Here is a 14170-nt window from a genome sequence, read left to right on the forward strand (position 1 = left end):
CTCTCCCTTCCTCCCTCCCTCTCTTTTTTCTTTCTTTGTATATCCCTTCTCTCTGCTTTTTAATCTCCCCTTCTTTTTACTTCCCTACAACACTCACTGACTCTCCCCACCCTCCCTTCCTTCCTACCTTTGGGGTCTCCCTTCCTCTCTCTCCATCTTTCTTTCTGTCTTTCTTTCTTTCTTCCTTTCTTTCTTTCCTTCCTGCCTTCCTTCTTTGTTTCTTTCTTTCTTTGTATTTCCCCTTTCTCTTTGCCTTGCAATCTCTCTTTCTTTTTATTTCCCTCCAACTCTCTCTCTTTCCCTCTTCCTGCCCCTCCTCCTTCTAGCCTTCCTGCCCACAATGACTTCAACAGGTTTTCTCCAGGACACCCTTCTGTTATGAGGTACAACCTCCCCAAACCTCTGAAGCAGTATAACTGTAAGGTAAAATAAAGTAGGCCCCCAATGAATGACGCCACCACTGTGGAATCCAGGCAGGAAGAGAAGTTATTTATTTCAAATTGCCTGCCTACATGCATGGTGGAGAAGCACAGGGCTGAAAAGGGGCCTGCCACCCAGGGGCCAGGACTTATCTAGGCCAGGGGACTGGGGGGCAGGGGAAGGTGTGGCCAGGTGTGGAAAAGGTGTGGAAACACTGGATTTGTATGAGATCTCAGAGCCTGGAACCCACCCACATTCTGCTGGGAGGCAGGACCTGGACAGCCCAGGATGTGACCTCAGAGGAGGGGAGGTGACTGCTACCAAGTATTCCAGTTACCTAGGTAACACAGACACTGGGCAGAGGATTATGCAGGAGGGGGGAGATGTCTGCACAGGGCCTGAATAGTCAAGGGTCTATGGACTGAAAGCCTGAATAACACTTTGCCCCTTTTCAGTGAGCTTTCTCAGGTGTTTTGTCACAGCCACACAAAGCTGAATTAACAGCACCTCACCTGGAAAAGCAATACATAGCTACAAAAGTATTTCCTATCAGGATTCCTTTCAAGACATTCCAGTTTCCTTCAACTGTCTGATTCTGATTAAACTACCTATTATATAGACAGTAGTTCCGTGTCAAACATTTAAATGTGATCCATGTTTTCTAATACAGTGTCAAACATTTAAATGTGATCCATGTTTTCTAATATGTCAATTCATTAAAAAAAAACATTTACTAGTACGTGGGAAGAATACTGATTTTGTTTTTCCTTTTTCTTGCTCTTTCAGTAGATCTAGGACAATTACCAGAATTGCTTAAAACTGTGTTACTTTGATGACAGTATCTTCCTGCTTTGCTTGTCTTGAGCCTTTCCTCCTGGAAAAGATACAAGAGAAACAGCAAGGCAACATGTAAATGAAAAGACACAAAGAAACCATATATCTCATGCCTTCTTCAGGAAAAGCTTATCTTTCATGTCTTGGCATTGGCCATATCAATGCCTTGCCCAAAGATTCGAAACCAGTCTCTCTGGAAGTAGTTGCAAAGGCAGTTATGAGCATTTCTACTACAAATTGTATACATTTTGACATACTCCAAGAGGAGTGGGGTGTGTGGGAAAATTGGGATGCATACCAAGGTCAAAATCCTCATTCTTCATTTTTAAACCCTTTATAGCTAGTGCTGGTGGTTCATGCCTGTAATCCTACCTACTCAGGAGGCTGAGATCTGAGGATCCCATTTCAAAGCCAGCCTGGGCAGGAAAGTTGTTCAGACCCTTAGCTCCAATTAACTACCAGAAAACTGGAAGTAGTGCTGTGGCTCAATGTAGTAGAGTGCTAACCTTGAGCAAAAGAGTTCATGGATAGTGCCAAGACCCTGAGTTCAAGCACAACAAGAACAAAAAGAAAAAAAAAAGAAACCCTTTATTCACCACTCCCTTCTGAAAGATTAAAAATTAGAGTTACATTTTACAATTGCTAACTGCTGATTTCGCTTTTGTAAACTTGCTCGCGCTAACCTCTTAGCCTCTTAGCATCATCGGTTAGCGAGTGCGTGGAAGACCAAGCTCGAACTTGCAATAAACGACTCTTTGCTGTTTGCATTGATCGTGGTCTCTGGCTGTCTGTGAGGGGGCATCCGAAAACGGGGTACTTCACCACCACAGGGGATGCTCTGTGGCGAGCACTTGGCTCTTGGCCACTACTACCATGGAAAGGACACCAACTAAATTTCTTTCTTTTTTTGTTGGTCATGGGGCTTGAACTCTGGGCCTGGGCGCTGTCCCTGAGCTCTTCAGCTCAAGGCGAGCGCTCTACCACTTGAGCTACAGTGCCACTTCTGGTTTTTCTGGTGGTTTATTGGAGATAGGAGTCTCATGGTCTCTCCTGCCCGGGCTGGCTTTGAACCGCAATTGTCAGATCTCAGCCTCCTGAGTAGCTAGGATTACAGGCGTGAGCCACCAGCGCCCGGCTCTTAATTTCTTTACATTAAGGCCACCTGGGCCTTGGGAGGGGGGCACTGCTGAGCCCCCATCAGAGTCAAATTTGGCCCCAAATTTAAAACTCCACTAGTGTAAGTTCTCGGGCAAGTAAAACACTTTCTCCCCTTAAACTCTGCATTTGCTGTTCTAAAATTAGCTTCTGGTAACCTCTCCCTTCTTCCAACTAAAGGTATCCAAAGGTCAATTGATAGGTAAAATGCTCTAAACAATTGGGACAAAACTAGAGTTGAGTACTGGGTGGGTCAAAGTTGGTCAAATTTTGGGCCCCTGGGAATCCCCTCCCCCCCAGCACTCTTCCATACAAGTATTAGATAAACTAAATGCCTTGGTAAATCCCTGAAAGAATGTAGCCCAGAAATAGCTTGTTTATACTCATTAAATTAAAAAAATGGATGAGTTTAAGTTTAAATTCCATAAAAAGGTCAACAAGTTTGGATATTACCAAAAGTGTATAAAATTATTACATTGTTTTAAATAAAAAGTTTAGATAAAAGGGTTTTGATTATTAGTAAGCATGGAGATGATTACATTCTGTTAAATCTTCTCACTAGCATGGAGCATGTGGTGGATGCACCATCTTGGCATCATGGTGATTCAGCTGCTGTTTTGCATCTACTCAACTTGATTCTGTGACCCTCCCCAGGCTGACTTGTCCAGTGGCGCCATTATGCTATACCATGTATCTGTTCATGTCTCCTGTTTACTAGAAGTTTCTTGTTGTTGACAAAGATTTGTATTTAAAACTGATCACGTGGTTCCATCATAATTGGGCAAAGTAATACCACTAAAATTCCAAAACTTGAAACAGCCGATTTATTTATTTATTTTGGTCCAGTTGTGGGGCCTGAACTCTGGGCCTGGGCGCTGTCCCTCAGTTCTTCAGCTCAAGGCTAGCACTCTACCACTTGATCCACAGCACCACTTCTGGGTTTTTTCTTTTTGCTTATGTGGTGCTGAGGAATGGAACCCAGGGCCTCAGGCATGCAAGGCAAGCGCTCTACCACTGAGCCACCTTCCCAACCCTAGTCTTGCCTTTGTTACCTGCTATTTGTATTTATAATAGCTTCTGACTGGTATTCCCAACCAGTCCATTATGCTCCCCCCTACCCAGTTGCCCAAAAGACCCTAGATACCCCATTCCTGCCACCTTCCTGCCCTGAGCCCAGTTATTCCTCCTTCCCTGTAATGTGCCACAACTGCGCTTAACTTTTCCGGCCCATGGCCAATGTGTGTTCTCCTATGCCATTCATGTTTACTGACCGTGCCACCTTGTCAGCTTTTGCCTGACCTTTCTAAAAGTCTCTTTCAACAGGACCTGGACCCTAAAGACCCAGCTCCAGGGATTCCTTGATGCTCCCAGGCCAGCAGAAAGTAGCCAAAAGAGCCTAAGACACCTATTGGTTCTGGTGCCTTTAAATATCTCTGCTACCTCCTCCTCAGATTACTGTGATCCAAGCAGGAAAAGTCTTATTCTCCCTCCTCCAGGATGCCTGGAGTCAGGTACCATGCTATATTTCCAGTCCAAAACAGAAAAGGCAATTTCAGGTCTTTGATTGTCCCTTCTGGAAATCAATCCCTGCAAGACATACTCCTCTCTTGGGGTACTAACAACAATTTTTTTGCCTTATATTAATTCTGTCTTACATTTAGATAACTATTGTCTTTCAAAAAGGAGGATCTTTACCAACCATTGTCAAGCACATGCTTCCTGGCCCAGCAATGGAAAAGGGACCTCTGACGACTTCACCCTTTACAACAGGAAGTAGCTCCAGAGGAAGCAACCTCTGCCCACACCCCCTGGCCTGCTACCCCCGTTTGTATTAAACAACACGGTGGGGAATGTTAGTATTATGCTCAACTTTGGTCCTCAGCTCTACCCAGACCTGAGCCGCTCCCATCCCTGCAGTTCCCTCCTTACAGCTGGCCCCTTCCTCTCTCTGCCCAGTTCCACCTGGGCTCCCATCACCTCACTTCAGACCCTCAGACCCTCCTGCTACCTGGATAGGGACAGGTGCCACGTGCTCCTGCTTGGGGCAAATATGGCTCCTCTAATGAACCTTGTAATAATCTTTCTCCTGAGCATGCCTACCTGCCAGTCCCTTGGAATGGATGTGTGGGACCCTTCACTTGTAACCACTTTATACTAATATATTCTGGAATTATTTGCTTGTTCATTTCAATTGTAACTACCTTCTGTTTGTAAACTGCCAGCAATGTCAAAAGTATGAGTCCTTACCAATGGAGTTGAAGATTAGACATTCTTCCTTAAAGTGGGAACTCTGTGCTGACTTACCAGCCTCCTCCAACTGTGACCATCAGCAGTGTCCCTATTCCCAACCCTACTTCCAGCCAGCTGTGATGAGAACAATGTATACCTTTGCCCATTCCCTAGTAGCGATCTTTCACTGATGCCTAGCGTGTTCTCTAACTTCCTTGTATTTATTACCCCATCACCCTGGTAACCGATTGTAAAGAAAATGTGAGCCTGACTCCTTAGCAAAAAGGAGAAGGGGCAGCATTACCCTTTGGGTTAGGCCACACTGAGCTGGCCACTCTGCCCAGGGCACCGGCCTAGCTCTGGGGAGAGTGGCAGATCACCCTTGTATACAGAAGTAAAATGCCTTGACAAACTCTATCTTTTGGGTATCTATTCATTTTGTGACACTGGAGGGGTGTGTTTCCAACACTAAAATGGATAGGGTCATATTGGGATATATAGGGGAGAAGGAAATTTCCCTTACTTAGTACTTGTCTTGCTGTTACCCTCTGTGTAATCTACTAAGCCTCCTAACACAAAACACATAAATGGATAAGATGAAACTAAACCATAATAGATATGATACTTCCTGTACCAATGGCACTGACTTGTTAGAAAGAGCCTCTCTAGGTCTGTTGGGAAACCATGGCCCTGAATGGTGTTTGGCCTTCCTCCTCCCAGACCCATAGCACAGGACTTCATGAGGAACAGCCAGAAGTTTAACTCACTCATTTTCCACATCTTGGATGGAGTCAGGCAGAGGTTGGTTCCTGGTTTCAGGAAGGAGGAGGACTATAAAGCCACCAAGAACAGAGAAGGCACCATAGATGATCCAGGGCAAGGGAGCAGAATAAACTGCGAGAATCATCAACAGGGGAGCCAGTGAGGACCCAAGGCTACCAGCAAGTCCAATGATTCCTAAAGCAGTGGCCCTTAGAGCACAAAGCACAATACAGAAACAAAATGTTAGAAATACTCACGTGGACTTTGGCACTTGTGACTTATCTTACAATATGGGATTGAGGAAGCAGTGTATTTAGACATATGGAGATTGTGGACTGACTCTAGCCTTTGAAATTCCTGTTGCTTTGCTAGCATTTCCTCACAGATACATAGACATCTGTGTATCATTTAGCAATGCCATTCTTCATGGCATCTACTTTTAAGTGATTCCAAGGATTAAAGGAGTAGGGCAGCAATGGCTCATGCCTCTAATCCTAGGTACTTAGGAACATGGTTCAAGGCCAGCTTGGACAGAAAAGTCCACATGAGACTCTTCTCTCCAATTAACCACTCAAAAACTGGAAATGGCACTGTGGCTCAAGGGGTAGAGCCTTAGCCTTGAGCACAAAGAGGCTCAGGGACAGTGCCCACGCCCTGAGTACAAGCCCGACAACTGACCAAAAAAAATCCAAACAACATCAAGAATATTGTAAGAGGCCTAGAGGAATGATAGTCAGTGGATTTCACAGTACCTTGGCAAAAGCAAGCTTTCACTCAACTGTGGCTGGAGTTGTTTTCATTGCAATGATTTGCCTTTGTGAAATATCCTGCCCCCCCCTTTTTATTTTTTTAATTAGTTTGAAGAATGAAGGTGCTGAAAAAGGTCTGATCCTAACAGCAAACAGATGAGGTTCTGTACCTGACTACGGTGGGGAGTAGTTCATTTGAATGTGTTAGCAAACTGGAAAGGGAAGCACTCCCAAATCCTCCTCCCAGAGTTGAGAGAACCAGACGAAGGGTTTGCATTTCTGGAGAGAGGAAGAACCAGAGAGAGTCAGGAAGTCCCAGCTGCCACAATCAGCATTTCCTGCTCATAATCGCAAACACCTTGATTGGAATTGTGTACAGGGTTACAGTGTATCACAGAGGAACTAAACAGAGGCAGAGTTCCTGCAGTGGATAACAAGTGAGAAATGTGCCTTCTCTACACAGTTTGGTTTAGGATGGATCACTGATTCTGAATGATTGTATTCAGTCTCTTTGCATCGCTGACATTTGCTAGAGAGGGACAGAGGTTGAGGAATTGAAGCAGAGTTCACTTTTCTCTTTTCTGCCCAGTGTCTCCTCTGTCCTTAGCAGAATGTTGAACTGTCATGTGAGAAACTGCTGAGGGTGTGTGCAGGATCTATCTTGGCCCTCAAGGAGTTTACAGCCATGACCCATGTGCCCACAACACGGGGTTAGTACTGTGCAAGTCCTACACGGATGGAAAGCCTGGAGAGTAGCTAGATCTATGATGATGTGTCAAGAATCTTGAGTAAAGGCTTCTTTTAGTAAGAATTTCAGAGTTTAGAAACAATAGTTTTCTCCACAATAGGAGAGCATGAGACATTGGAGTCATTATTGAGACAGAGCGTCACACTGAAGTCCAGGCTGACATGTAAGAGGATCTGAGCCCATCAGTTTGGGATTTTACAAAACACACTACTATTCTGTGAGTTCAGAAAAACATGGTGACCACCTGCACTTTTCTTTCTCATTACATATGTCCACTTGATTTTGTAAAATTGACTCTAAGGTAGTCTGAGGTGATCCATAACTGTGACTTGTATTTCTTCTTTATTTGAAGACAAGTAGTATCTACTTTCTCAGGAGATAATTCTCCAAACTGAAATTACATAAATGGTGTCCTGTGATGATATTCATACATGGATAAACAGAGTTTAGGAAATATGAATTGTCACTGAAGAACAAGTAAGAAGACAGAGCTGGACAGAAGAAGGGACAGTCTAGTGTGGTCTTAGTAGGACCAAAATACAAGATGTAGACCTAATATGTCTATTGCTGGCCTAGAGGAAAGCTGGCAGAAATGACAGCTGTACCTACATACATATCAACTGTAATGAAGGAAATCTCTCCCTGCTGTTGAATGTCAGAATGTCAGCTAAATGCCTAGATTGGTCGCTGGGAATTGTTGGAACTCTATTTTTACAATTACAGAAATACATCATCTATGAACCCTTGAGAAAATTGGGTAGATATTTCTTTTCTACTCTGTGTGTTTTCCTTACCTTGAGGCACCAATGCAGTAGCCAGAATGAAGGTCCCCGTAAACAACATGAAAAGAAATTGACTTATTCGACGGCCCAGGTGATTCAGTGCAATAAGTGTTATACAATTAGTTGGGATGCTCTGGGCACCAAAGAGAATCACCAGCAGAAAAGTATTACTTCCCAAGTTCTGGAGGTTGAGTATTAAGCCATAAGTGAGCAAGTATATTACAAATCTGTAGTGAACAGAGAGTAAAACATATAAAGTTACAGACTATGTCCTATTGATTACAGCAACATTAGTGCAGATAGTCAGTTTTTGAAAACCAATGGAGGTATAATTTTTATCAAAGTATTTCCTTGCAAGTGGTTATCATTTTTATAAATATAATAATGCTTATTATTATTGTTATTATTATTTTCCAGTTTGGGAGCTTGAACTCGGGACCTGGGCAATATTCTTGGGCTTTCCTTTTCTTTCCTCTCTGAAAGCTGGAGCTTTGACACTTCAGCCACAGCTCTACTTCTGGCTTTTTGGCTAATTGGAGATAAGAACGTGCCCAGGTTGGCTTTGAACTGTGATCTCAGCCTCCTGCGTTGTTAGCATGCTGAGTTGCTCATGCCCAGCTACTAGTGAATATTTTTTTAAAATCGTCATAAAGTAGGTGTATGCTGATAGAGCCCTTCATTGTTGTTAACCGTTTTGGAGAGCAAAGGGCAGTATTGAGGACCAGATGGATATTTTTCCTTTATATTGTTCTAAGTGAATGGCTTAAGCTTATATATATAAATATTTGTTAAAATATCTATATCTCTATATATCTGTATATATTCACTTACCTGTTCAAAAATTTACCTGGAGTAATGGAAACTAACCAACAGAAAAACTCAGAATCAAAATCTAGTTGTGATTAAATTTCTCAGCATCAATCTCTGGTGACAAGCATAGCATGTCATAAACATAAACATGAACATAATATGTTATCATGGTTATATAATCATGATAAATGTAATTAGTTTTGTATGGGTGTCTTTAAAACTTTTGGGTATACCTAGCCATAGCAATTGTGGGCATGTTGCCCCTGCCTTTTATCTCTAAATCGACCACTCCCAAATATTGAGCCACTGAACAGGAGAAGTACAAATCATGCCTCTTGAATTGGTAATGGGGCGAAGCCTACCTCACAAAGGCCAAGAGACAGATGCGCTTACGCAGGGCGGGAGCATGGAGCAGGTCGCGCACAGAAGCTTTTTTCTTTGCCACCTCTAGCTCCTCCTTCATGGTGGCTCTCACCACCTTCAACCACAAGAACAACAAGAAACTCTTCAGTTGTCAGAAACTGGTAGGCATTAGAGGGAGCACCAGGCTCTCACAAGGACAAATTCAATGCAAAGCCTTTCTGTGCAGTGGGAAAATGTAGACATCAAAAAATAAATGGCAGATGGACAATCATGGCTCACATCTGTAATCCTAGCTCCTAAGGAGACTGAGATCTAAGGAAAGTCCCTGTGAGACTCTTATCTCCAATTAACCATTCAAAAAGTGGAAGTGGAGCTGTGGCTGAAAGCAGTGGAGAGCTAGCCTTGGGTAAAACAGCCCAAGGACAGAGCTCAAGGCCTGAGTTCATGGCCTTTAAGTGAAAAATAATTCAGTACAGTTTCCAGGCTCTGCATTCTAGCTCAGGACAGGCGCGCGCGTGTGCGCACAAACACACATACACACACACACACACACAGAGAAATGTCAGGCATAAAAGTGGCAAGAAGGGTAACACAGAGGGTAAAGGAAGCTTAGGGAACTTATCCAGTGGGGAAAAACTAAGCAGGAGACAGAAGGAGGCTGAAATTTCAGGATCACAGTTTAAAGCCAGTCCAGGTAGGAAACACTTATCTTCAATAAACATTCTTATCTCCAATAAACCACCAGAAAACCAGAACTGGCTCAAGAGTTAGAGCGCTAATCTTGAGCTGAAGAGCTGAGGAACAGCACCCAGGCCCAGAGTTCAAGCCCCATGACTCACAAAAGAAAAAAAGAAAAGAAAAAAAAAGAAAAGAAAAGATAACAAAACGAAGAGTATGTTCGAGAAAAATATGAAGAATGTAACTTTATAGTCCAGTGTTCAATATACACTTGATAAGTATGAGGATGTGAAAAATAAACTTGATTTTCTACTGTTGCCTGTTGTAGAAATCCTTATATCTTTCAGTTTGGGGAAAAAAAGAATAATTTTCTGAGGGTTATTATTGCAGATGTGAGTGTATATGAATACTATTTCTAGTAGTGTTCAGGGCTCTTACTAGTTAATGCTTGCTACAAAATTTTACCTACATTGCCATCCCACCTCTACAAATAAAACAGTTAAATCATGGAGAGAATATCTGATGAGGCACTGTAAAGAAAAGATACTATCCTAAATTAGATTTTTACACTATCAAGAATGACTACTTGAGCTGGGCATAATAATACTAGTTATTTAGGAGTCATAGATTTATTTACAGGATCATAATTTCTGGCCATCTTAGGAAGAAAAGACCATGAGACTGAATCTTGAAGACAATCCACAAAAAGCCAGGTTAGAGGGTAGCCCAAGTGGTAGACAGAAGAAGGGACTATGCCAAAGAAGCATGAAGCACGGAGTTCTAACCCTACCACCACCAAACACTTCCAGCTTGTAGCCCAACAGCCTCTTCAACAAAGTATTGGGCCTAAATTCATTAGGGAGGAGTCGTGGTGGTATCTTCCACATCTGGGCGTGAAAGCCCTCGACTGCTCTTATTATTATTATTTTGAGAATGGGCTCCAAGGACACATTAATCCTGGGCCATCTGTTGGCTTTAGAGAATATGAGTCCGGCCTTCAAACACATCCAATATCAGAATAATATATCAAGGTATGCTGGGGTTATTTTGTATTGTTTACTCAATTAAAAATTGAGATATTAAAGTAATTCAGATGATAGATTTCAACTAATTAAAAGGAAAGACCATTTTTTGCACTGTAATTGTCTGAAATTATATTTGAATTGTAATTTATCTTAAAGCAGGTTCTTTATGTTTTCTCTAGTAGTTTCAAATTTAAGGGTTTACATTAACATCTTTAATCTACTATGTGTGTGTGTGTGTGAGAGAGTGAGAGAGACAGAGAGAGAGAGAGACAGAGAGACAGAGAGATAGAGAGAGAGAGTCCTAAAGCTTGAAATAAAAGCCTGGGTTTTGTTCTTGAGCTTGTTTGTTCACAGCTAGTGCTCTACCACTTACATTACAGCTCCACTTCTGGCATTTTGATGATTACTTGTAGATAAAAAGTCTCATAGACTGGGCTGGTTTTGAATCACAATCCATAGATCTTAGTTTCCTGAGTAACTAAGATTAAAGGGATGGGCCATTTATGTCCAGCATCTTTTTGTTTTGTTTATGTGTGTGTGTGTGTGTGTGTGTGTGTATATGTGTGTGTGTGTATACCTGTCCTGTGACTTGAACTCAAGGCCTGAGTGCTGTGTCTGACCTTTTCTTCCTCAAGGATAGCACTCTACCATTTTGAGCTATAGCACCTCTTCTGGTTTTCTGGTGGCTAATTGGAAAGAAGTCTCATGGACTTTCTTGCCTGGGCTGGCTTTGAACCTGGATCTTCAGATCTTAGTCTCCTGAGTAGCTAGTTAGGATTACAGGTGTGAGCCATCAATGCCTAGAGGTCATCATTATTTCATTCCTGGTTTTAGAGGATTTGATTTTATTGATTATAGGTCTATCATGTATTGCTTTTAGTATATTGAAGGGGAAACTATATTTCTACTCTCTTTGGGGATTCTTTCAGAAAAGGATATTAGATTTTGTCAGAGGCTTTTTTCCCAAGTGGCGATATCTATGTTACAATGCATTTGATTATGCCCTTTATTATATTTATCAATTCAAATTTATCTAGCCATTCTTACATTTTGAAATGAAGCCTATTTGATTACAATTTATCATGTTGTAAATTGTTTCTCAATTTGGTTTGCAAGAATTTTTTGTGTGCCAGTACTAAGGCTTGAACTCAGGGGTACTACCCTTTAGCATTTTTGCTCAAGGCTAGGGCTGTACCACTAGAACCCTGACTATTTGGTGGTTAATTAGAGATAAGAGTCGCACAGCTTTCCTGCCTGATGGCTTGGAACCTCAGCCCTCAGATCTCAGCCTCCTGATTGGCTAGGATGACAGTCATGGGCCACTGGTACCTAGCTACAAGAATTTTAGAGACAAGTTTTCATCTATACTCATCATGGAAATTTCCCTGTAGTATTTCTTTTGTTTTATGCCCTTATCTATTTGAATCAGAGCAATATAAAATTTGTAAAATAAACTTGAAGGTAATAATTTGTATTTTATGAAATAGTTTGGGGAATATTGATGTTAGTTTTTTAATGAGTGCATACAATGAAATAGTGACTCTATTCACTTGGGCTTTAATTTGTTGGGAGTTTTTTTTTTTAACTCTTTGATAATTCTTGCACATTATTGATCCATTTAGGTTGATTAGTTGTTGTTGTTGTTGGTCATGGAACTTGAGCTCTGGGCATGGGCACTGTCCCTCAACTCTTCAGCTCAAGGCTAGCACTCTACTGCTTGAGCCTGGTTTTCTGGTGGTTTATTGGAGATAAAAGAGTCTCATAGTTTTTCCTCCGCAGGCTGGCTTTGAACCATGATGCTCAGATCTCAGCCTCCTGAGTAGCTAGGATTAGAGGCATGAGCCACAGCATTTTTGTCTCCAATTTTTTTTATGTGATTTCTCATTTTTTTTGTGCTCAGTTTGGTCAAGAGTCTGTCCATTACATTTATTCTGTCAAAGAACCAAAACTGTGTTTCATCTGTCCCTTCATATATTTATTGCTTCCATTTCATTAATTTTATCTCGGATCATGATTCTTTCTATATTTCTCCTAATTTTGGAACTGGTCTGTTCTTGTTTTCCCAAGACATTGAGTTTCCTCAACAGGTTATTCCTGATTTCCCTGAACTTTTACTGAAGGCCTTCATAAGTGTGAACTTCATTTATATAATGACTTGATATTTCTTTTTCTTTCTTTCTTTCTTTTTTGTTGGTTGTGGGGCTCAAACTCTGGACCTGTATGCTGTCCCTCAGCTCTTCAGCTCAAGGCGAGCGCTCTACCACTTGAGCTACAGTGCCACTTCTGGTTTTCAGAGTGGTTTACTAGAGATAAGAGTCTCATGGACTTTCCTACCTGGGCTGGATTTGAACTGTGATCCTGGGATCTCAGCCTCCTCAGTAGCTAGGATTACAGGCATGAGCCACCGGTGCCTGGCTTCGACATTTCTTTTCTTGAAGCCCTCAATATTTTTTCCTTGTTTTGTTTATGTAACACCTTTAATTATATTATGATATGGGAAGTTCTTTTCTTGTCATGTCTGTTTGGTGTCCTAAAAGCCCTTTGTCCATTGATAACCATCCTACCCAAAAGTGGTAGAATGTCTTGGTATTGTTTTATTAAATGTGTTCTATGGTTTCAACTTGCACATCTTCTCCTTGTTATATGCTCATGATTTGTTGTTTGGCCTTTAAATGGAGTTCTTGTATGTTGTGTGTTTTTCTTTATTGTTGTCTGTGGAGAGCTGCGGGAGCCGCGACCAAAGACGGCTGCAAAAGCAACATTGTTGCTCCTTGGTTCAAGGTACAGCCCCCAAAATGGCGAGGCCGCCTGGCCCGGCTCCGACCTAAGATGGCGCTGGGTCCCGCCTTCTGTGCTCCCGGTGACGAGTGCTCTCTGTAAAAAACAACTCCTTATATGGCTATGACTTGGCTCCTAGTTTGCTTCCGTGTTTGCAGCCCTATCAGTATATGCCACGTAGAGCTTCGAGATTGGCCATCCAGGAGGCTTATAACCGGAGCACAGAGGCGGAGGGTACGAGAAGCACGAAGAAGCGGGCAGGAGAAGCAGGAGAGAAGAAGCTGCAAACAAGGTCCTGAATAAACCGCCTGAGAGAACAACCTGTTGTCGCGTCATCCTTGCGGGTCGAGGCGGTGGCGACAAGTGGTGCCCAACGTGGGGCTGGACAGGATTCAGAACTTTCAGCGGTCAGGGTGGTGCACCGGTAAGTTCCCAGGAAAAGGGGGAATCCGCGACAAGAGCGGGGTAAGGTCCCAGGAAAGAGGGGATCCGCGACAAAAGCGGGAGGGATTTTTTGCTCATCTCGGTAGATAAAAGAGAGAGCGGAAACCCGGGAAGAAATAAAATACAGGCCTGAAGTGAAAGTAACAAAAAACAACTAAGATGGGCGCTTCCTCATCACATCCAATTTTCTGGCCCGGAAGAGCTGCCAAGCTCAAAAGGACTAAAGTTAAAAAAGACTACTTTACAGAGGTTCCTTGAGGAATGCAACATTGTAGCTCCTTGGTTCGTAGTCTCCGGGGCCTCAGGTAGCCTCATGGGAGAAGTTGGGAGAGGACTTAGATTTTGCCTACAAAGTGTTGTAAAAGTGTTTCAAACCTGTCCTTTTCCTTTTAA

At 42.5% G+C, this 14170-nt stretch overlaps 1 protein-coding gene across 1 annotated transcript in view; it reads right to left on the reverse strand.

Annotated features, from left to right (window-relative positions):
- Positions 1-243: 243 nt before the first annotated feature.
- LOC106001913 (solute carrier family 22 member 9-like) overlaps positions 244-14170 on the reverse strand; it is a 26618-nt gene continuing 12691 nt past the window's right edge. The window contains exons 6-10 of the mRNA XM_013036855.1: positions 8852-8967; positions 7692-7906; positions 6320-6428; positions 5406-5609; positions 244-1294 (exon numbers count right to left, since the gene is read on the reverse strand). Of these exons, the coding sequence (XP_012892309.1) occupies positions 1234-1294; positions 5406-5609; positions 6320-6428; positions 7692-7906; positions 8852-8967 (705 nt within the window). The 3' untranslated portion in view covers positions 244-1233. The remainder of the gene's footprint in view (positions 1295-5405; positions 5610-6319; positions 6429-7691; positions 7907-8851; positions 8968-14170) is intronic.

The sequence above is a fragment of the Dipodomys ordii genome, unplaced genomic scaffold (genome assembly GCF_000151885.1).
Source record: "Dipodomys ordii isolate 6190 unplaced genomic scaffold, Dord_2.0 Scaffold821, whole genome shotgun sequence".
Lineage (NCBI taxonomy): Eukaryota > Metazoa > Chordata > Mammalia > Rodentia > Heteromyidae > Dipodomys > Dipodomys ordii.